The sequence below is a fragment of the Notechis scutatus genome, chromosome 1, assembly GCF_049901735.1.
Source record: "Notechis scutatus isolate UNSWTSFEM ecotype Mainland chromosome 1, rNotScu1.2, whole genome shotgun sequence".
Classification (NCBI taxonomy): Eukaryota; Metazoa; Chordata; class Lepidosauria; order Squamata; family Elapidae; genus Notechis; species Notechis scutatus.
The window spans coordinates 168,324,289-168,350,079 of record NC_142009.1 but is presented as its reverse complement, the minus strand read 5'-3'; the positions used below and the strand labels follow the sequence as shown (position 1 = coordinate 168,350,079).

Genomic DNA, 25,791 nt, shown 5'->3' with positions numbered 1-25,791 from the left:
TGCTGCAAGACGGTCGCACCTGGCGCAGGCACATCGACCAACTAAGAAGGTGCTGGAGCGTGGCTACTGATGACCCTCGTTGCATGCCAAGCGAAACGGACCAGCCGACACACGCAGAGACTTCCCCGAGACATTACAAGCGAGTAAGCCTACCTGGACTACCGCCGGTTCCTCGCCCAGGGTCGCCCAAAGCCGAGACTCCAGTCCCTTCGGATCCTGAAACAGCACAGCAAGCGGAGGACTTCTTTCCCGCAGCGGCTCCACCAGAACTGAGACGATCCGGCCGTCTGCCCAGGCGCCCGGCCTACCTTAGAGACTACGCATGCTCCGTGCTAAGGGAAAGGAGTGTTGCGTCCATTGGACTAACCTGTAGTCTTCACTCCGGTCCGCGCTTCTAGCAGGAACGCAGAATGCTCCTATTGGTTGATGCCGTTTGACAGCCGGCTATAAAAAGCTGTCAAACAGCATTAGCTGTTGCCGCCAGCTGACTGCCCTGTTAGCACGGCAGCCGCGGCAATCCTTTATTCTTGTAATAAAGTTAGTTGATGTTTGCTCCGAGTCTGCCTCAGTGATTACCGCCGCTCCACAATGAGCACAAAACTATTTTTTAACATACAATCAAAACAATCGTACTTCATTATCACTTAGATACACTTTAAAGTGCAAAGATCTTGTATCAATGCTTAGTTTGTTTAGCATTCAAAACAGCAACAACAGTTTACAGCTTTAATGGAAAATATGGGTTTCAGGGAATAATTCTGCACTAGATCGGATACACTGGAACTCTTACTTTGATACTATTGTAGTCAATTAGATTTTTTTCACCTCATTAATGCTGTTAGTAAGTAGAGTTGAGAAGAAATAAAATATACCTTCTTCTTTCATGAGGCAAAATGGCATTTTATTCTGTGTCAATAAAACTGAAAGAGAACTACTCTTAACATTAGAAAATGTGCTTCAGAAACATGCTTTTTATTTAGATAGTAAAAAGTCAAGTTAAAACTGTGGAATAGCTCTACATGTTATCACTTAATGCAATTTCCTTCCATTCACATCTTCAGTTGAAGAGCTTTAGAACATTAACTTCTTAGAGATCCTAAGCCTATTATTTTGTGAATTTCCACATATTTACTGGTATCACCCAAATTCTGTAGGATTTCCCACAGTTGCATGAGAGTCCTCACTGCTTTCTTCGCTATCCTCCATCTTTCCTCTGAAATGACCAGTACTCCTTCCAGATGTTCTATTTCTATTAATAGAATAACAGAATAACCCCTGCCCCTTAAGCAGGAAACCCTGTATCATTTCAGACAAATGGTTGTCCAATCTCTTCTTAAAAACCTCTAGTGTTGGAGCACCCACATCATCTGCAGGCAACCCGTTCCACTGATTAATTTTCTGTCAAAAAATTTATCTTAGTTATTATATCAGTCTCTTGAATTTCCTGCTACAACTTGCTGATTCTGAATAAGAGAAGCCTACGCCCTAATCTGGATTTCTTTTCTATCAAATTCTGCAAGATGAAATTTTGCACCTTACAAGTTTTTGCTTAATGATTACATTAAGATTGGAGCCAAATTAATGCTTCCACAGAAAAGTCAGATTTAATTTCTAATATATTTTTTTTCCTTAAAGCATCTGCTTCCAATCTTGGATAATGATGAATATATACACTTCCTCCTCCCATTGTTCAATCTAAATTAATTCTCCTTCTGTCACTTAACTCATTGGCATTTGCTGAGATAGGTCTGGGAAAAAAAATCCCGTTTCCCTTTCCAGAAGTGAAAGTGTCATCCCTTCAGAAATATTTGCCATACAAATGTGTTAAGGCTGAGTTTATTTTCTCACATCATTAAGTATATATTTTACAATAGATTCTTCACATAACTTATGAAATAGGTAATCTTTCTCCCAACTGCACATCTCACCTTTTCCTAGTGCTCTCTTTCACACATATCTTTCCACAAACCAAGTGACTTCTCCATTTTACTTTAGGCCAAAATCTGACTCTATCTTTTTACACATTTGTTTTTAGCAGTAGGACTTTGGTGTAACATCAATTAGCACCAGTTCTTTAAAAATATTTCAGCTTATGGGGAAGAAAACAAGCTTCTTGTTATTTCTGATTTAAAATCCTTTCTGTACCAAGGGGTTCATTCTACCAGATAACTTTCAGTTTTTTATATGACAAAAATCACATTAATCATAGAAAGCTATTGGAATACATCTACAAAGAAGTGCACTAAATGAGTTTCAGAGAGGAGTCTTCCTCAACTATAAATGGAGATGTGTTCTGGGTTAAGGCTGCCACTTTCTACATGCAAAACATGTACTCTTCAGCATGCATGTCTCTTTCTCCCAAATAGTCTATGCATCCTTTTACTTCATTCCACAGGTTCCCAAATCATTGTGTCTTCTTTTAATTTTGCCTATGAAGTTCTGTGGCTTTTCCCCTGAGATTTTCCCACAGACTTTTTTCTAGCACTTTCCCCACAGATTGCTGTGTAGGGAAATATAAGTGTTGGCAAAACAGGACTAGTTCTGGTATTACTAGTGCTCAACCGATGCTTTTGTCAAATCTAATTGAGTTTTGCTACCTTGTTATCTCACATTTGAATTACTGCATCTAGCTCTTCATTTGCTACAAGCTACAAGCAGCTAATAGGAAAAACTAAATATCAAAAACTTTTTAGACCTCCAGCTCAGCAGTCAAGAGAGCCAAATGGCTGGTAGCCATTGGCACTGTGAAGCTTGTTCACAATTGATGGTGTCTTACAGGGACAGTTCCAAGAAACTAAGCCTGTGTTCAAAGACAAAGGATCCAACAAAATGACTGCTTCATGCCTATAATCTTGGCCCTGGGATTCTTACAATACACACCAAAATTTCCAAATCCCACCCCTTTAATATTTTTCCTTTTGGGGTTTTGGAACCAGTTCAAATGTCTGCTTGCATAAATAAAGCGACATTGTTGTTTAGAGAGATAAGGCAGCATGAACTGAAAGAAGCAAGCTATGTAAACATAAGTGCAGCTGTTTGGGGTAATAATCTGAATCCACCCAGCTCAGTATCTAGTCTCCAACAGTGATCAGGTTTAACTGCAAAAGGAAATAACAGCTCATTTGGAGACACCAAGTATATCCTAATGGTAGCATAATTTTATGTGAAAAGACTCAATGAGTTTCCTTTTAGAACTATTTCTGGTTCCAAATGTTGGTCACAAGATCCTAGCAAAAAGCAAAGTAGATATTTATGCCCAGTATTCTATTGTCAGTTGATCATTGATAGTCTAGATTTGCTCTGAACTAGATTTCAATTAGAGAGTCAATACTGACACCACATTGAAACATTTTAAGATTCCTCATACTTCAATCAATTTTTAGAGCAATTCAGTCCAAACATACCCCAATTATAGAACTGCATCACATGAAAGTATTGGTTAGGGATGAATCCTCCCTTGAAATCCATTACGAATAAATGTAAGAAATAAATGTATTTAATTTATTAATATCCACCTGATACAAGTAACCATTTTTAAAAAGACAAACAAAATATTCACAGGATAATTATTGAATAAGAAATCTTAAAAAGTTGTGAAATTTGGGCAATTTAAACATTTTTTTACAATTCTAAGGTTTGTTAGGCTTAATTGGTGACTCCTATGTTATACTATATATATTCAGTAATCCTTCCAATTATCTTTGAAATAAATCACTTTCCAACTGTTTAGCCAAACAAAAATAAGAAACCATGACTTCAACTTTTGCAAACTACAGTATAATTTGATGTCTAAACTGACATGTCATATTTTTGTTTTTGATATTGTTCTGATTTAGTTGTTTGTTGTTACTATTTGGTTTCGTTTCTATTTGATATTGTATGCCGCCAAGTGTCTTTGGAGATTGGGTTTAAGTATTGCAAAACACATTCATTCATCCACTTACCTGCAAGAAAAATAATTTTGAATTTAAGATAATACCCTTCTTCTCAGAGGAAGAGTAGATGGGGGAATCACAAAAACTGCCCCACCACCTCAAAAATGTGTCCATGTGATGTATGTGCATGCGTGTATGCCTTTGTGCAAAAAAGATTGGACACAAATAAGTATATTCACTGAATAATCAGAAATGGAAAAAGAGTAGAAAAGGAAAGATGAGAAAACAAAACTGAGTAGAAAAGAGGCAACTTGAGAGGTAAGGAAAATAGAGAAAGAGAAGGCCAATCAAAAGTTCATAACCCTAAATTTTACCAATCCCGGCCCCAAACAATCTTCTCTTAAATAGGCTATAACCCCATAACCATTTTTAGTTCCATCTATTTTTAAAATGAATTCTTCTGTGACAGTTTCCTAAGCACACCCTGCCAATTCATAATTTTTGAGTAAAGAAATATGATGGCAAAATTGAGAAACTGACTCAGCAGTTTTAATGGAAACAAAAAATAGCATAGCATTCAGGAAGCCATATCATCCTAGCAAGAAGCTGAAAAAAAAGAAGAGACTACATAGCCCATGCTCCATTAGGCCATTGTTTCAGAGATATTTTGTTCCTAGAATACTGAAAATGAAGATCACATAACTGTAATAGCAGCCCAGCAGTACCCAGTAGCACTGAAGAAGCCATAACTTCCCCAAATTTCATTCCCTCAGGAGTCATGCTCCTGGATTTTGAATATATTTTGTAAGTTAGCCCATTTGAGATACCTCTATTCTAAAACTGTTGCTCTGTGATGTAATGTTTCATCCAGTTATAAGTCATAAGAGTTTTGGTATAGGTATTAGCTAATTACAAGACGATAATTTTTCAGAGAAGTATTTCACTGCCTAGTTCTATATATCCAATCAAAGTAAGAGCACCCAATTCAGATTGTAAATGAGGGAATGGTTAATTGACTTTGGTTCACTGATGTTAACCAGAATTAATTAAACTTTGTTCTTTCAAAATACAGAACTATCACCATGTTAAACATATAGAAAGATTCCAAATTTCTAGATATATCTATATAGGAAGGTATCTCAAACAAGCAGCCCCTTTTGTGCTTACCAAGGATTTCTTGAGGATTTTACATGTTTGATGTGGACATTATAAATTGGTTCAAATGTGATACACATATAATATAAAGGGAATACAGTGGAAAGAACTCTCAGTTTTGACTAGAATACCTAGTTTCAAAAATCTGTTCAGCTGAGGTAACTTTAATCAAAACATTCTTTCTCTGTGATATATGAAAATAGCAAGGACAGTGATTTATCCTACAAAGCTGTCTCTAAATAAAACTGATTGAAGTTGAATATGTTTCACACATATTCATTACATTTATTTATTTATTTAGATTTGTTATGGCCACCCACTCAAGTAGACTGTCAGTGGAATAAAATGAAACTGACAGCCTAGAATAAAAACAGCCCTAACAATAACAATAAAATGGGACAGGGCTCCCACAAACATATTAACTCTAGGGCTGGGAACACAGCCAGGATTTAAAATGGCCTTCCAGAACCCTAGGAGTATAAGCATTTGGGAACTGTTCAAGAGGGCAGGAGCTGCAATGGACAATGGACCATCATCCTTCATTGATAAGATCTCTAGCAGCATTAATTCTTGGTCCCACAAGATGATATTCAATTGAGGGGATTGGGTGGCAGAAAAAAATGGAAATAGGCCAATGGTGGGTTTCAAAAATTTTTCCTACCAGTTTGGTGTGAGTGTGTGCTTTGCACACATGCACACCGTTTGCAACTCACCTTCTGCTGCAAGCTCTGTGTGTAAAACAGCTGACGTGCGGCAATCAGCTGTGCCGCGTAAAGCAGCTGAGGTTGAAAAGCAGGAAATAAAGGTCAGTATAGAGCCGGGGTGGGTGGGAGGGCCTAGCAGCTGATTGTCAGAGTAAACCGGTTCGCTCACAGATGATCCTCGGAGCTACCGGTTTGGCTGAACTGGGCCGAACTGGTAGAATACCACCACTGAAATAGGCTGACCCTAAGATAATCAGGTGCTAAGTCATGATCAGTAATAATCCGTAATAGTAAAATCAGTAATAGTTATGTAAAATTAACAGCAATAGTTTACCTTTTAGGATAAGTATAAATATAGGTGAGGGAATTTTTTTTGCACAAATAGGGAGAACTGAAATGCTTATGTACTAAAATTATGACCCATTTCAAGGCCCTAAGCAGACTCTCATGAATATGGCTTGATCTACAGTGAACCATAATTCTTTGAACAGGTTGGCTGGATAGCAATCAACAAAACTAATAAAAATCTGGTCTTCATTTCTAAATATAATTGTATTCCACAAAATAACCTATAGAATTATAAAGCAGTTGTGACATAAAGACCATCATCCTTCATTGATAAGATCTCTAGCAGCATTAATCTTAATCTGTATAAAAGGAGATAATTATACTAGAGGTGTCTTCTATGCCCAAGGAATGTAATTTAACTTCCTCAAATAGCCAAACACAATCCCCCTAATGAAAATTTTCCATGTCAAGTATTATTACTATTATTATTAAATTTATTTGCTTCCTATCTTATTATGGGGCTATTCTAAGCAGCTCATAACCATAAAAAATGCAGAAATAAAAAGGAAGTTTAAACAAAGTAAAATAATAGGACAATAAAAACGAAGTATGCTGTATGATTATTTGTATTCTCAGTAATCTGGGAAATTCTAAGAAAATGTTATTAATAAAGGAATTATAGAGCCATATGATTAGCATTTTCATTCTGCAAATTCTCAAACTCCTTGACATAATGTGGAACACAATGTTTCAACCCAACTTTTTATATCAAGCCTCTTACCCTCTAAAGCTTCATTTCTGCACAAGACAAATAATAAATAAAAGGCATAAGTTTGGTTAAAGACAACCAAGCATCTAACACAAGTACCTGTGTGAGTCCTCTGGTGCGCTTTTAAGTGTGAGCTCTTTGTATATACTTTACGGCACCCATTAAACTGACAACGATGAACCCTCTTCTTGTTTTCCGAAGATGTATCAGCCCCTGGCCCTCCTTGTTCACTGTCACTGAGCGCGCACTTTGTTGTGTTAGCTGGTGCTATAACACCAACCTTTACTGAACTGAGGGTGGATTTCTTTGTCACTAATTTCAGTGTAACTGTGCCATCAACTGCAGATATGGTTTGTGAAGTTTTTCCAAGATGACGACTGAGTTCAGGAGAGGAAGGAGGTGTTAGTGAGGTCACTGCGTTGAGTTGGGCCTGGTTAACAGCAGGATAGCCCTCTGTAGAGGAGCTGGTAGGTTGCAGGCTGAGACAAGTCTCAGACAATAATTTGTCCCTTGAGAGAATAATGTCCATATTGGAATTTTTGTCACAGGTATTCATATCTACAGGTAATAAGAGTGGGTCCAATGGCTGAATGCTGTCTTCTGTGCCTTGAGCAGAAGAAGCATGAAGAAAACAGTCCAGGTCCTCCACAAAGCTTTCTGAGTTCTTCCTGGGTTCTGTCTGAAGGTAGCGTTCCAGCTCAAGGCATGTCTGTAGAAACAAAAGGAGAAAGAAGCCATCATTGGACAGTCAAATCCAGTTGCAACCACTGCAAAGAAGAAAAGAGTATTTGAATAAAGCAAGTTGCCACAATCAGAGACAATAGAAAAGCAAATCAAAGCAACCATAAGACAAAAGAGGAAGAAAGTATCTGCAGCAAACGTTACAGAAATGAATTCTTCCATAGAATAAGAATACAATGGCTATTCAGCTCTGGTGCCTTGCATCTGGAAATCCAGGTAAAAATCTATTGTGCAAAAATATTCGAATTGCAAAAAGGAAGGCAGTTGAAAGCACAGGTTACTAGTTGCCTAGTAACTATAAGAACAATCATTTGCAAATCAAGGGATTCACAAATATTACACAAGCACTACTTGACCAGTTCTGAAGAAATTCTCAACTCTATTTTGTTAACTACTTTGGGTATTCATACTAGACAGCAATCTTATAAATGTTTCAAATGAATCAATAAATATAAACTGAGAAACAAATATATAACTTTCTTTACAGATTAATTCAGACTACAACTCAAAACTGAAACATGATCATGGCACTGATAAAATCTGTAAGTTCCTAGACCTCTATGGAATTAATTTATGATTGAATTTATACATACAAAACATGATATGTAATTCAATGACCTTGTATCAGCCAGTTAAATCCAAGGCAGCGAAAAATTTACAATAGGATGTAATTCATTCATTTCATTTTCTCTTCACAAAGTTGTCCTCCCTGAGCTTATCTTCTATACACAAGGAAAATGATACAGCAATGACTTAACATGTACATGAGATGAACTGTATTTAAACAAATGACTCAAATACTTGTGCATGCATATGACATTGCTAACAAAAAGTCCCACTTGCTAAATCATCAACAATCAAGCTAGCTTATATATATTAGTCTTCTACTTTGGTATGAAACTTTATATATGATACACACACACACACACAAAGTATATATAAAGTTTCATACTAAAGTAGAAGATTAAAAAAATCTTTTACATAACTAGTCATGTGTGTTGCAGGCAAAAATAAAATGCAAAAACTTCCAAATGTACCAAAGAACAGTATTGTGGATTTTCTCACACATACCATATATATCTATATAATCTATAAAACTGTATCACTGAGAAATACAGGCTGCTTGCAATTCTTTCAAATGGATACAATCAGGAGACAATAAAATGCAGTGCTGTCTGAGCTGCTAGCTACAGGTCTGCAAATGTTAAGATTAGCAAAGGCAAGTAGGAGATTTAAAACCTTACAAATGTCCATTTATATAGATTAGTCTTTCACACATGTTTAGTTAAACCAAATTATATATAATAGAAAATTCAGTCAAACATAGGATTTGTCATCTCCTAAACAGCTAGTGAATAAATAATAAGCATAATGTTATTGTTTTCTCCATGCTTAACTTTCATGGAATTTCTTCTTGTCACAATAGAAATAACAATCACTCTGTAGCTTGATTTACTCTCCTTAGAAGAGAAATCGTGAGGCTCACACTCTAAATACAAAGCCCATGAGTCTTTGGTTAGCAAGAGTTAGATGGGAAAAAGATTTTCAAAGAACACTAAAACCAGCACAGGCCTTGTGAAGTCTCCAGATGATACAAGGCTGTGTTGGGTCAGCTAATATCCTGTGGAGAAGACAGGAGGGAGCCGTCCCTGTAAGGCATTACTCCTTCTCTGATGACCACAGTGATCCTGACAAGCTTTAAGCCTTGTCATTAATTTTCCATAAAGAACCATTTCCGCAAACCCCCCTTTGGGCAAGGCCTGATGCTTTGAGAAACATGCAATTATTCTTGGATCCCACCCCCTGCAGTCTTTGCACCTGTGTCAGTTCAAGATACCAGCTGGACAAGGCCTGCCTTCTGCCTCAGAAATAGAGAGGCACCTCATCAAACTAACCTCCCCTTAGAAGGGAAAGGGAGGGGGAAGGCAGCCCCAATCATGAAAAAGTGTAAGTCAGCAAGCAAGCTTCCATCAGAGAAAAACTTCCTTCCCTGCCTCCATCCCCTGCTGGCCCAATCCCAAGCTACCAAGATTTCAGTCTGAACAACAGGGGTGATGATGTCTAGCTTGAACAAACCACAAACCGCTCCCACTAGCCCCTTGGCCACTGGCAGGATACAAAGAATGCTAGGGTTGTTGCTGTTTTTAAAGACATAATAAATTAAAAGTTATATATATTCAAATATGAGACACCAGAATGCTGATTAAGAGGAAAGAAAATATCAATGTCTTTTTAGTCTTATGATTTCAAAGTCCAAATTACAATATTTTTCAAGTTACTAACAAAAAATTATTACTGGGTAATAAACACTCTTGGACATCCTTAGCATACAGGAATATATTGTAAGTGGGAAGCTGAATAAATCTATCAAGTTCTTAAAAGTCATGTTAGTAATACAAAAATATGCAATGTGCAATACACAGTGCCTCAATATGCTATGCAATATAAATGTGATCATGGTTTTTTTTTCTGCACAGCACTCTGAATTTTATATTTCTCTATCCTGACAGGGAGGAATCCAGGCAAAATATCTGTAATGCAGAAAAATTATCAGAGTCATGCACTGAGATAGCTTAAATTGGCCATCTTTAGGATGATGAAGCAGGATTCTTTTCAAACTGATCATAATCAAAGTCTTTGAACAATTACTTTCAGAGTCCATATAAAACAACGGAACCTTCTGTGGATTACCCAATTTCTCAATAATTCTGGGCAAAATATAAAATGAAAATTAGAGAAACAAAACAACCAGAAAAGATGACTACCCCAGTGAACAGGCATGAGAAAGCCTCATAAAGAGAGTCCACACCCAAAGACTAAGGGAAGAAACAGGTCTTCAAGATTTATTTAAAAGAGAACAAATTCAAATTTTAAGGAAATGGTTTTAAGAGAACAGGTACCACAACTGAAAAACTCTGCTTTCTGGGTCCCATCAGATGAAACTGTTTAATTGATGAGACTCTGGGCACGACCACTTTCTCAGAATTTAGGGAAGAAACTCCTGAAGTTGGGCAGTTATTCAGATAACAAGGCCCTATGTCAAGGCCCCTAACCAGCACTTTGAATTGTACCTGGAAACCTACTGGTAATTAGGCAGTTTAGAAAGCAGAAATATTTTGCAGACATACCCCAGCATGCCCATAACTTCTTGTGCTCTGAATTCTGGATCAGCTGACATTTCTGAATGGTCTTCAAGGGCAGCCCCAAATAGAGCACACAATAGTCCACATGCAGAGTAATAATATACAATGGATCTTCTTCTTTGTGGAAAAATTTCGGATATGGGATTGACTTAGATAAATGGCAAAAATTGTGTTCCTTCAGATGTTAATAGCCTACATTTTCTAACATACTTCACTAAGCTAACTGAGGCTATTTAACAATATCTGAGGTGCAATGCCTAAATTATTCCTGTATTAAATTATGGTTGCAGTGTGATAGAAAGTTGTCTCTGCATCCATACAGAGATTAAAATGTTAATTATTACACTAATTCATTCAAAGTGAACTGGTGGTTATGTTACTTTTTCCATATAATCTCTACTGTCTTCAGTCTTACCTTTACTTAGTTTATAGCAGCATCAACATCATTCATATGCTTCTGATTTTGAGAATTGGTTTTATGCAGTCAGATACTCAGTTTAATAGTTCAGTGCTTTAGACCCAACCTTATTAAATTAAATTTGATTCTTAAAGAGTGGGGGGGGAGAGTTCATACTAAATGCTATTGTATTCTCACAACAAAGGCACACAACACAGCAGGAAAAAGACACACACGCACAAACCTAAGGAGAAGGAAAAGAAGAGCTGTTATTAATACGAAAGCTAGTACTGAACAAAAGATTCCTTAAGATAAATAATGCAGCACAGCTGCTACAATATAAAGAGAAATTGATAAATGTTATTCATTGCCAGTCGCTATTTGAAGAGACGGAGAAGAAGGTCCAATAAACAGTAATGATAATTGGGCTTCTTAATTTCCTAGCAAAAAAAGGTTCTTAGCTATTCTGAAGTATATCACAAATCTATCCAATTCATGTTTTCCATCAGGAATGCAGTGTTGGAAGGGTGATCTATTCTCATTCTCTGCTGATGTAGGAAACCCACTCTTATTGTATTCAGTAGGTAAGTTACATCTACTTAAAAATAGCTAATGAGGAAAAATCCACCACCTTCCAGAACATTGTATTCCTCTATTAAAAGTGTGTGTACCATCAGAAAATTCTTGGTTCCAGTTCTTTTTACTGTACCTTGAATTTTTCTTCCTTTTAGATAAAAAAATATTCTCTATGCAGAAGCCTTTCAAGTATTTTAAAGTAGAGCTTATTTCATCTCTTAATAATCTCTCCTCCAAGCATTTTCAAGAAAGCTCTTCTAAACTTTCTTGATTATACTACAGCATCAGACTTTCACATCTTTATAACTCTCCCTTAGTTGAATATGTTGTATTATGCTAGAACTAGACACAATACTCCAGCTGAGCAAATACCTACAGCTGAGTGGTGTAACAACTTCTCAACACCATGCTACTTGATGTAGCCTAGGATACTTCAGTCTTTTTAGCTGCTGGATTGGCCATTAATTCATATTTAGTTCTTAAAACCTCTGGGTCAGATTTGTATACAGAGCTGTCAAGTCATCTTGTATAAATATGCACACTGGTTTTTCCTAAATCAATGTAGATCTGAATTATCTGTGAAATTTATTTTGCAAATTTTATCCAATTCTCAGTATCAAGATAATCTTGAATCTCACCTTTTTTTCTAAAGGTAACCTTTTCAGTTTGGTTCACAGGATATTTAATGACAGTCCTCTCTATCCCTACAATACTAAACCCAGGGCAGAGCTCCTGTTCTACTCAGAATGCTAAGAGTTGACCTTTTAGCATTCTTTCAGTAACCACTAACCACTTTAACACAGTATACCAGTATGCCAGCGAGAACATTTTAGTGAAAGTCATGTTGAACTTAAGAACCATAGAGAATAGAACAGAGTAAAACAGAACAGAACAGTAGAGAATAGAATAGAATAGAATAGAATAGAATAGAATAGAATAGAATAGAATAGAATAGAATAGAATAGAATAGAATAGTTCTTTATTGGCCAAGTGTGATGCATTTAGAGTAGTGATGGAAAAAATAATTGTGTGACCAATTCTTGCATTTATGACCTTTGCTGGTCTGTAAAGCAAAGAATAGCTAAAGTCACATTGTAGGTACAGTCATGTTTCACTTATCAAGTTGTGAGTTCTAATCATAGTCACTAAATGAGGTCTACCTGTATCTGTAAAGGGAAAAATGACAATATGCCAAATTGAGGGAAGAATCTTTCTGAGAAGATTCTGAAGGTAAAGCTCAAGCTTCAGGATGGAGAAAAAGCAGATGACAAAACTACTAATGTTGAACAGAATATAATCAGATTTTACAACATTTACAAAAACTAATATTTATTAAGATTACCCATTGCATTTATAGTAAATATTTAAAAAAATGTAAAACAATGCAACAGAAATCAGTACTAAAAAAAGAAAGAGTACAAATTCATTTCTCATCTCCTCCATGAATCATGGGGAGTGACTAGATCCACAAGTGGGAAGAAGTAAATGACATTGGTCATCTTTCTCTAAAGTAGCCATATGTTCTTCCTCAACACATGTTCAACTTTTGCCAGCATGACTGAGAAAAGGTGCAGAAAATTGAAAAAAAGCTAAGGCTCTTTTGCTCTCATATCCAGCATGAGGGTGCACATCTTAAGCACCTTGGACAGCTACAAATTTATATTCTTAATATTTATATTTATATTTATTTATATTTATATTTATATTCTTACTTTTGTACTGTGTCCCTACCTTTGGGGTAACTAACAGGTGTCATAGTTTCAAATGCTTACAGATGTTAAGATGGAGAAAATAAATAGATACCTAACTACTGCAGACAGATTTAAAAACTGCTGATGACCTGGAATAAGGAGAAACTTTCTGACAGTGAGAACAATCAACCAATGGAACAGCTTGCCCTCGGAAGTTGTGGGAGCGCCATCCCTTGAGACTTTCAAGAAGAGATTGGACTGCCATTTGTCAGAAATGGTGTAGGGTCTTCCGCTTGGGCAGGGGGCTGGACTAGATGACCTACAAGGTCCCTTCCAACTCTGATTATCTGTTATCTGTTAATTCTCAGCTTGTCGAGCATATTATGTATCTCAAGACTGTTTCCACAACCTCATCTCTGTACCCCTGAAAATTCTATCTAAAAAGTAATGGAAATTACATCATTTCTAAAGGATTCATAGAATATGGTAATAATGAATGGGGGATTAACCATTTTCATTTTTAATAAACAAAAGTGCACATGGGACAAAAATATTTCAGAAAATAAACAAAATCCTTGGATTTTCTAAATTTTTAAAAATTCATTTCAAATGTAACATGTTGGAATGAACTCTTTTGCTAAAGCTGATTCAAATATATTTCTCTTTCTAAAACCAAAATGAAAATCAAAATTCCTTCAATAAATGTAAGACTTTCTGATACGTTGTTAGTGATGTCTGCATCATCCCAAAAAATAATATCTAGTTTTCTAGTGGAGGGGGGGGAATTAAACCAACCAGCCAACCAATTCCCCCATAAAAGCAGTTTTCTGTAATTATGCGGCTTTGCTTTAACGTAACCACCCAAATGGGTTTTGAGGCAATAAAATATTCAGCAACCTTCCTTCTCTTTAAACACCATTGCCATAATGTAAAAACCCAAATACGTCTTCATGGAGACAAGCAAAAGAGAAAATACATCAACAAGCATTCTCAACAGCTCTCTTATCCATTTACCCCACTATTCTCATTTTTCTGCTTTACATTTCAGAGCCTAATAGTCCATTTAAGGCAATAGCTTTTGTCAATTAATAATGGCACAAACATTTGTTATTATGAGAAATGCTACAGAACACATTAATTATGCAGGTAGATATATGGCATCTCTATCTGCAAATTCTCAGATAATCTGCACAGTAATACAACCAAAACCTGCTTTAATTTCTAATGAATTGTATACAGCTGTTGTTGCATGTAACACATATCCCCAGACTTGTTTATCCAACCCATGTTAACAATTATCTACAGCTTACCACAGCAATCTTGGGGCTGATAGCCATACTTACCTTTTTGGGTGAAGCCAAGGCATTCAAATGGGTACGATAGAGATTTCCTGAGTTTTTTCTCCTTTGATTTTAGGAGAAACTGAGGATTGTTTTGTTTTTTAATTCCAAGCAATCTCACTTTGGAGCTTACACTAAAGTAAATGTTGGTTACTGCACTGTTGAAATATGAGTAACAAACAGTTCTGGAGGCATTAAAAGGAGTAGTGGGGGGGTTTCATTAAAATCTGAAGTCCCAATGCATCCCAGCCTTAAATCTGTTGTAGGAAGCAGGCCTTAATTATAACTAAACTAGCTTCAAAATTGGTTTAAATATAACAAACCTACAACAGGAACAGTATGACATTACAAGATTTGTCCATAATCTTTTTTCCTTCAATATTGCAGATAAAATGATCTGCAAAACAAGGTTATGCTTTCAAATAAAAGTATCTTGAACATTCTTACCCAGTTTTGCTACTGTTTTTCTTGTCTTTATAAAAAGCCAGTATGTCCTCTGCAAGGCTATATTGATTCATATTCTGGGATCAGAAAGCACCCACCAATTGCCTCCTTGAGAAGCTTCATAAGAATGCTAATCATCTTCTAAATTTTAGAAGATAAACACCAATGAAATAGACAGTTTATTAGGAGTCTTTGTTCTACAATCCTTCCTTCCAGATCTTCATGTTCCTCTCTACTGACATAAGCAAACTAGTCAGTCTGTTAGTATTATAAAAATACAGATAACGTATAATATGATACTTAAGCAAAAAAAATCTAGCAACAGTTGTATAAATGGAAAACATTGAAGTTATTACAATGCAGGAAACAATAAAAAGCAAAGACAAGAAACAGCAAGATATTTAAACATTCAACGAAAAGCTAACTAAAATTAAGCCTTAAAAGTCTGGGCATCATGAAAAAAATGCCTGCCAGGCACCAACAGGACAACTGATTGGGTTCCAGAAAGACTACCTCAGGAAACTTTCTCCAACTGGGATATATCCATATTAAACATCCCCTCCTTTTCTCCTGACTTGTTTCCCTCAGAATTTATCTGCCGAAGGCTATCTACTGAAGATATTAAGCTATTGAATATGCTGAGAAACAGGTGATTCCCCCATTCCTTACATTATAAATGGCGCTTAAGGTCACAAACAGTACTTCAATTGAACTTGGAGCCAGTCCATTGGAAGCCAACTGAATGTGATTGGAATATTTAGTTCCAGTTAACAATCTAGCCACTACACTCTAAATTACATCCCAAGCTATCGATTAGATACTATTTTATTCTCTAGAAAAAAGGATTCAGCTGTAATTCATAACTTCACTTTCCACTAACTTCTATCTATGGTTTATATTTTAAATCAGGAATCTCCAAACTTTGCAACTCCAAGCATAGCTGGCTGAGGAATTCTGGAAGTTGAAATTCAAAGTCTTAAAGTTGCCAGTTTAGAGAGCTCTGTTCTAAATTAATTAAATATTGAAGCAAATATATATGCCACTGTAGCCTTTTGTGTATATAAATTGTATATTGATATACAATTTGTATATATACAAAGGCATAGTTCTCTCACATTAATTGATCAATATGCTGCAGTTGCTAAATATTTTTCCTTAATGCTTTTATATAGATGTTTCTGAAATATTTAGTCCAAAGCCAAAAAAAAAACCAGTAACCAAGGGATTTTATGAAGAAGGGTCAAGAATATCAAAAAAAATTAGTGAGGCATACTTTAAGATTATTATGTTTATATGTATATAGCTTTTGTTTTGTCATTTTGAATGGTGTTATAACTTGTTGTTTGTAGCCTACAGTCATTATGGCGATATGGGAGGACATATAAATCTAAATAAATAAACAGGATTGCACAATGAAAGCTACACCTACTTTTTTCCAAAAGAAGGGGCCATTGAGTATACTACTCCAATTGCCAGTAGTATCTGTTGGATATAATTGTAAATATATAACGTAAGGAGTTTCAGTGGCAATATATTCAGCTGGGTCAATCCTAGAAAGAAATGTTGGTCCACATATCATTGTATCTATCATACCAAGCATATTTTGATGAGAGAAAATTCTTGCATATGTCTCAGAAATCCATCTGAGACATTATACAATGAATTAAGGAAAATAAAGATTAGATCTGTTATGAGAGATACTAGATAAAATACAGCATGCTAAAGCAGCATGCTAAAGTAAAGGAAACACAATGCTTAATATTTTTCCCTAAAGTCTTACATGTTGCAAAAGATAAACCTTTTCCTTCCCCTTCCAAAAAAAAGGTAATTTGTAGGGTTTATTAGAGAATTTTATAGTATCTTAAAAGCTTATTCCCTACTGCTGATACAGCTGATTTTGTGGAAAGCACTAGAGAAAGTGTATGCATTTTTTGGTGCAATGCCAGAGTGTGCTTGGTATTTAGAAGCATCTTGTAGATTTTATTTGAGTAGCCTTTATTAATAGACTATGACTTTATATTTTAAGAACAATTCTAATAGAATTTTCCAATATGGATTCTTTGACAAACTGCAAAGAGGCCTTCATCATTCAAACCACATTGATTATGAAATGAATGCTGTGTCATAAGTGGAAGAAAGCGTATAATTATATAAGCCCAGATAATTAGATGCTTGTGGACTTGATAGTAAATTAAAGAAATAAGGAAAAATCATAAATCAGAATAAAATCCAGTCTGTATTTCTATATTATGTCGTTCCACATAGTGAAATGATAATTAGGTCTTTTTACTATTTATGCCACAATTTAATGCTGTATTTCAGTATGAATACCTTTGACTTGAGTCTCTGAATTTTATATAATTATGTAAGCCTTAGAAAACTTCAATTAAAATTACATTAAAATATCTAAATCTATTTTTAGTAATTTTAAATGTGTACATTTTCCCATAAACTAATAATTATTATATGAACTAGGTAAATTTATTTTCCTGTATCTTTCAACAAATAAAATATTTCTATTAGGATAAGCTATGATCATGTTTACTATTTGGCTGGTTGAAACAATCTCAACTTCCAGCAGAAATAGTATAGGTAAACTTCTATAATTTTTCAGTTATTTGAATTATTTATAATACATTTCCTCATGATGATGACATAGAAAAGACCACCTAGGTATTTTGTCTGATATACCTTAGACAAACTTTGATATCACCAGCTATTCTAGAGATTGACATTGCCCATCTTAGGCTGACAACTCTATGATTCCAAATTAAAATGAAGTGTATCTTTGAGCACCCACCATTTTCCAGGGTTCATTATGCTAATTCTACTAATTATATTTCTATAATAATTAGTATTTTGTCATAAAACAGTCTACATCCCACTTAGTTCAAAATTCAATCTTCAAATTTGAAGCATTATGTTTCTTCTACTTGAAATAGATTTCAAAACTGCTCAAGGTTTTCTTCCTCTTGCTGGCTAGGCATCTCAGCAGCTGGAAATTTAACAGAAAAGGATGCAATTAAACTTATAAAATAATTATTCACAATTGTATTTCACATTATGCTTGGAGATCCTTTTCTGATCATTAACTGCTAGCCAATTTTTCAGTTATTCACAATCCCTTTTGGCTCTCAACTGCTCCAGCTAAATATTAAATGGGAATCATTGTGTAACAGGGAATGGATATCATTATCATGAGCAGAGTCCTATGCTCTTCTTGTACATTCTGCACTTGCTTAGTTTTATCTATTCTGTAGTGCTGTTTGTCTGGCAGTTAAATTTTCATGAGTGGGCTAGACACACCATTGTCATCACTAATTGGTAGTTCATATGGATAGGCAATTTAAAACACCAAACAATGTTTACAAATAATTTATATGAGCTACATTTAAGGAGACCAGATCCCAATAATGTTTTGGCCTAAACAGATAGTTCTTACTTTTACACTCCAGAATGGAAAACTAAGATCACCCATGTTTTCATTGCCTTTAATAGCTAACAAGTAAAGTCTCTATTTGTGGCTCAGTGATGCAATTCCTACTCTGCTTACACAGAAATTGAGAATAGCATTTAATATGGAATGCACTCTTTGTGAATACTCTTTATGCAAAACAGAAATTTGGAGATCACCATGTCTAAAACCAATCAATAATTAAAATTAAAATCAATAATTAAAACAAAGGAAATCTATGATAAATGCCAGTGTCAATAATTATCTCCCTGCACTTTTGAGAGCTGTACTGCACCATTTAAATACTCACTGAACCATTAGATAAGAGAGTTCTAGACTGCTCATCCCATATCTTTTATTTTCCTCTGCATACTCTGTGAAATGGAACGTCTCTCTATTCATCTCTCCTCAGGATACATAAATAAATATAAACAAAAATGGGTAGGGTTTGCTCCTCCTCTAGGATTTAGGTGCAATCCTGAACTTTTTACCCATCTAGGAGCATGACCCACTAAATTCAGCCAGCCATCCTTCTGAGTTATATATACAACTTTAGATACTGGACTTCTGTGGGAAGTATGGTGAACTAAAGGCAGTTCAGAGAAAGCAGAATGGAAAGCCATGGCAATAAGACCAAGGAACTGGTGAGTAGATTAGTTCCTTGGAACCTCTCTGGATAAGGGGAGGAGAGGCTACAAGATCAATCACAAGTGTTTCAGTTGCTACTCTTCATGAATAGACCAAAGACCAAGAATTGGAAAGAAATCAAATACTGTACTGTGACAATATTTAAATGAACAAAAGCTTAAGACCATTAGAAGAAAAAGAAAGGAATATAATGTTGGTTTATGTGATTAAGGTTAAATAAGATATGGTATGTTGTTACAAATCTTTATGGACCTTTTGCTGATGTCTGGACTGAAAGGTTGGTGCTTTATGTAGTTGTCTATAGATAAGGGAAGGGACAAAGATATTTTTGTTTGTAACCTTACAGGGGGTGGATATCTCCTAAATGTGTTTACAGTAGTTGTGATGAAGGTTCTTCTTTATATATCTTTTATTATAGTTTGTGTTAATTTTTACCATTAAAATAAAAAAAAATCTATGAATGAATGAAAATATAGTAAAAATATTCTAAAAGAGAAAGAAAGGCATGAATTCTATTATCATTAGCTGGCAAGCCCAGTCTGTAAAATAATATACTCTATACAGTCTTAGCTAACATAATCTAGTTATAGTCATAAAATAACACTGTGAAAATGGTTTTGCTTTTTACTTGTCCTTCTCTGTAATACTATAATCAGAATTGTGCACTTCATTGCAGAGTAAAGATCTTGACAGGCTGGCAATCATCCAGGAAAGATCAATAGAAATTGCTGAGGTTAGGAAAACAGCTATTTCTAGAGAAACTGTAAAGCATTTTATAGTTACCTTGTGACAATGCCTAGAGATCTCATTGCACTTCATTTCCTGACCACATTAAAATATTGGTCCAAATTCTGACAGCCCAACAAAACTCATGTATTCATGTAAGTCATATTCCTCAGGTTAGGTTCTATGACAGAAATCCATACATTTAACCAAGACCCACCTAAGTGAATAAGAGTCTGTGTCTCAAAATGGTTACTGGATTAAATCCAGAGAGTCACATCCCCATAGAATCAATCTTAAATTTTAGAGATCACATGGGCATGACTATGTTGTTTTCTTGACAGAAATCTGGAAGTTATTTTCCCTTTCCTTCTGGAATATTTTTCTACTTTGTAGTCTAGGTCAATTCTCAAGTTTTGTGGGGTTTGTTTTCCTTAGCACCCCACCATGACCATCATTACCACATCAAGCAAAGCCTTTAACAGTTACTGGTGTGTGAACACCAGAAGACTTCAATTCAAATTTCAGCCATTAAATTCAAAGGGGGATTCTAAGCCTATCACTGTTTTTTTACCACAACTTACTCCCTTGCTTTGTTATTAAAACAGGTAAAGAACATTTATAAACATCAACAGAGAACATAAACAAAATATTGGACCTCGTTCCCATAAGTCTTTTGAGTATGAATGCTACAGCCTTTTTTTTTTGCATCAGTGGCAATCTACCTTACACAGTCCATTCCATTGATTTGAAACCTGGTTTCTTTATAGATTAAATAGCAATACTTTGGAAATGAATCTGGATGACATTAAACAGACATTTGCCTGTCATTTTTTAATTTAGTAGATACGGAAAGAGGGAAGAAAGATGTGAACCAATTTTTATAACAGAGTTCTCCCAGATTGTCGTCACAGCAATTTGTTTCCCAAAGATCATTTTCTAACATATTACTAATTATAACACATCTGATCATTAGTATGCATGTTAACATAAGCAGAAACCCCTATACAGTGAAATTCAGAACAAAGGAAAGTAAATGAAGAAGCAACAAAGGAAGAGTAAGTGTGAAAACTGCATGTCCTTAACTTTAAGCCAACAGCTCTACAAATCTTAACTAATGCAGACAATACAGATTTATTAGCTTGAAATCCTTTCTCATCATTCACCTTCAGAATACAACATATCATTTAAAGAGTTGTGTACATCACAAGGGGGGGGGGGGGAACACCCCTTAAAATCAAGAAGCCAGATTTAAATCTCATGCCAAATGTTTGATGAAAACCTACAGAGTGACAAAACCAGTAAAAATGTTAATGTGTGGTAGTCAATAACATTTTTCTATTCTTCTTAAAATCATAATTCAGCAATGTAACAGACTCTAGTCTATAATACCTAGCAATATAGTACAGTAACGACCATGAAATTTCAAAACATATTATTTTAATAAGTACTTTTGCCAGGTGTCCTTTCCTTGTAAGAGGAAGATTGTTGTTATGTATCAATTGTACGTTAATTAATCTTTGAATATCTGGCCCAATTTACACATTCTACAAAAGCAAAATTTAATTATGGCAGGTTATGCCAACTTTAGTGCTGTCCTGTTGTGAATAATCATATTCAAAATGATTTAGCTTCTGGGAAGAAGTGTTTTCAACGTGACTGTGCTTCGCAATAAAAGTGCTTATATCAGCCATCTAAAGCTCACCTCATTAAGCTTTTCTGGGCAAACACGGACCTACGTAGCACAGGAGTCATTCAGCATATCTTTAATAAAAGCAGAACACCAATATTTAGAAAGACTAAAAACCTAATGGATAGGAAATAATGGCTTCATAATTATATTAGCCTCTGATACCCCAATGACCTGAAGATGATGATACTTTAAAAACTCTGGAAAAGTCAGTTTGTTTTTACAGGCAGATTTACAATCCAAATGCATTCAAAAGATAAGGCAGTTCAACCAGCAACATTCTCAGTAAATGATCTTGCAGATCAAGGATGTTAATGAAATAAAAAATTCTACAATGTCATTTTGAAGGTTAAAATGTGATTTCTGTATCTGAAATAGCTAGAAACTTTCCAAGATCATATTGTTCACAAAGTTTGCAATTAGGAGCCAAACATTCTTAACTTTTCAGTTTTTAAGTTACCAATGTACAGTAAGGTGCCTTAAAGACACATCTTTAGGGCTGTCAGCTTTCTCACAGGAATGTCCTAATGCAAAGAAAATAAATATCAAGAGCATCCTCAAATGTATTAAAGGCAGAATCAATCTAGATAATTTACTAATGGCTTTCGAAGCACTTGGTATTAAATGTCTGTAAATGCACCTTCTTTAGAAGGGTTCATTGCATCAATTGCAAAGGACTCACAAAAGTATTTTCCCTTTATCTAAGCAGCACAATAGCTATTAAAAGGTCACATGCAATACAGCAACCACAGAATCACTGCTCACAGGTGTTCAAAATGCCAGTTTGTACTATTTATGCCTGCATGCACAGATTTATACAGCCATCTAATTCAAACTATGTGGGCAACATACAAAAGAGGAAAAATAAATAAATAATTAGTATAAAATAACATAGCACATTAAAGCATTCAAAGCAATAGAATGGGAAACAGAACTGAAAACTCACCAATTGGGGACTCCACTCACCCTGACCCAAAGTCCCAATATGAATTGCTCTGTGCTGTCTGAGTCTTGTATGCAGGCCCTTATATGCCTGAGATGCAGAGTCCCAAACATGCCAAAGTATGACCTGAGCTGCAGACAAAGAACGCATAAGAAGCCAGGCTTTCTTCAGAACGCGTGTCATTCTCAAGCTAGAAAACAAGCACATTGTAGCTACTGACCTAAAAATCAGTTATACTATGTCACTAGGATTCCCAATATTTCTTTCACTCCCAAATTATCTATAAGAATTCACGTTTTGCTTGTGAACAACAATTTTGCCTGGTATAGTATGGCCTCAAAAAAAAATAATCCTGATATCATGATTGTATTTAGTATTTAGTATTTATTTGATTTGTCAAATGCTTACAAGATACAGGTATAAGAATCAATATAGTTTTGAATACATGAGGTAGATACTTATAAGAAAAATAAAAAACAATAGTACAGGGACGGTAGGCACGATTGGTGCCCTTATGCACGCCCCCCTACAGGCCTCTTAGGAAGGGGGTGAGGTCAATAATAGACAGTCTAAGGTTAAAGTTTTGGGGGTTTGGGGAAGAAACCAGAGAGTCAGGTAGAGTATTCCAAACAATGACCACTCTGTTGCTGAAGTCGTATTTTCTGCAGTCAAGTTTGGTGCGGTTAACCTTGAGTTTGTATCTATTGTGTGCTCTTGTGTTGTTATGGTTGAAGCTGAAGTATTCATTTGCAGGTAGGACATTGCAATGTATGATTTTATATACTATATTTAGATCGGACTGGAGGCGGCGTAGTTCTAGGTTTTCTAGGTCTGTAAATTTGGCAGAGAAGTCTTGAGATGTAACAACCAGCATTGCAGATAATCAAATGCAGAAGTCACAATGCTGCCTCCAGTAAGTGGGGCATTTGTACTCCCTATATTCAGAGATATATGCTTATTGTGAATTAGTAACCATTTTGATCTCAGATTGAAAGTATTACCAGGGCATCTTGGAGGCTAATAACCTATTCCTAAACATACTTAGAAATTTAAGGATTGATGACTAAGTTTGATTCTTTTCCTTTTCCATGCCGATCCTTTTTTTATGATTTTTTCACATCTTTTTAAAATGTAAAATTAGAAAATATGTTTTATATAGATCTTCTCTGAGAGCCTTTCCACTTGAAGAGCACAATATAAAAGCTTCAGATAGTAGCTAATATCCTTACAAGTCCCATTTTACTCGTGGACTTAGGTTTGAGTTAACATGATCTGGAACAGATCCATAGATCTTTAAATAGTCACTAACACCTATGTAGGGTGAAAATTGCAAGCCATCAGGCAGGTAGCGTGCAGTATTTCATCAAGGCACATTGTTCCTCTCATACTCTACTCTTTCTTTTTAGGATATGATAGCTAGCTATATCTGAAAGTAAGCAAAAATGTTTTGAAGCTCGACTATCAGCTCTCATAAAATATCAGTCTCATAGCAGCTCCATCTTAGAAAATTTCACATTTTCATGTTTTTCAGCACCAGTTACAGGTATATTTTAGAAAGATTATCAAATAGCTCCAGCCACCTTTTCCCATCCCTAGAAAAAAACATTTCTTTTGAATAGTTTTGACCAGATTTGATAATTGTCAGGAAGCAAATTATAATTTAAGGGTACTGTATGCATCCAGCATTTGCAGTTATTTAATTTTTAAATGCAGCTTTTTTTTCAAAAGGAATTTACAAAAGATTTTCACTACCATATCAATCTGCTCCGTAATATGCAAAATTTGTCCTAGGTGGCACTCCTCCAGGTTTCCATTAGACAGCACCAGTTTTCTACCAGCTATACGTCAAAGATAAAGCATTATTTGAAGGATGTTTTTTAATGCTAATGTTTCTTTGCTATCTTTCTTCCCTTCTCACCCTTAGCCTGGCAGCTTTTTCTTTTCCAGAGTAATTATAACATTGCATGACAACAAACACACAGGTTTCAAAATATTATTTCGAAGTAATTTTTCGATTAAAATATTTCAAGATAAGTTCTGCTTGAATACCACAAAGGAATATCCACCATACAATCACAGCTAAAGCACAAACAATGTTGACATAAGAACTCTTGATGAACAAGCGCACATGGGAAACATGCACAATGCTGAGCCAACTATGGAAAAATAGATTTCAAATACTATCAGAAAGCCAATAAGGCAAGGCAGGAGAAATGGCCTTGCCATTAAAGCTGCCAGGTATTTCAGGGGTCCCCATTTCCATATTACTGAAACTGGTGACTAATCTGCCATTGATTCTAAAGCTTACGGATTGCACCACATATATACGGTATAGAGAGTGAATTGTCCCTAACCATTGTGCTGCTCAATAGCAAGCATCATACTTTCATTGTGATTATAAAGCCAGGGAAACCCTGCTGAGACAACAATTCACAATAAAGTGGCCCTACATGACTATATTTACCATTGTATTCACTATACTAAATCTTTCTTGACGATTACACGAGTGAGATTTAGAATCATAAACAAAACTGTACTCATAAAGTACATGCATTAGAACTAACCAACTGTGAATGACTGATACTTAAAATGCAATCTTTTAGGCCTTGCAGTCTTTTTGTAAAAAATATAGAAAATAAAATTTTTATTTATATTTATATAAAGGCATTCAACATTCAACATATCTTTACTTTATATATTATAGAAAGACTACAAACCCTGGTGAACATAGTCCTATATGGAGGACACCGTTCTCTAGGTGTGTGTGTGTGTATGTGTGTGTGTTTTAAAATCCACTTAAAGTCTGTGTTATATAAAACAAAGAAAACAGCTAAATACACCAGGAAGGTGGCAATACTGAATTGCTTTATATATATATATATATTCCTACTTTGCAAAGCTTTTGTTTCCATTCCTATTTTGTAAGTAAGACTGAATCCGAGCAGAGCTTTCAGGATAACTGAAGAATCTTACAAAAATCTCATGTGTTCCAACCAAATAAAGGGGCTGTTTAAATAAGACATTTTAATCCAAAAAGCGTATCGCATCCTTAATACATATCAATAGAAATATAGCAAGTAATCGGGAAGTAATGCAATCTGGGTGAGGGGGAACAAAATTACTCAAATTGGGTCAAAGGGCTGCGCCAGGGAGGTTTTGCTCTCTAAAGCATATCCACAGAAAAGACACCCAGTAGAGAGTGGAGGGGTG

The 25,791-nt window shown here is 35.4% G+C and overlaps 1 protein-coding gene across 1 annotated transcript in view; it reads right to left on the bottom strand.

Moving 5' to 3' along the window:
• The window catches only part of KLF7 (KLF transcription factor 7), a 69,781-nt gene that overhangs the window by 30,935 nt on the left and 13,055 nt on the right, over positions 1–25,791 (bottom strand). The window contains exon 2 of the mRNA XM_026673189.2: positions 6,891–7,500. Coding sequence (XP_026528974.1) covers positions 6,891–7,500 — 610 coding nt within the window. The remainder of the gene's footprint in view (positions 1–6,890; positions 7,501–25,791) is intronic.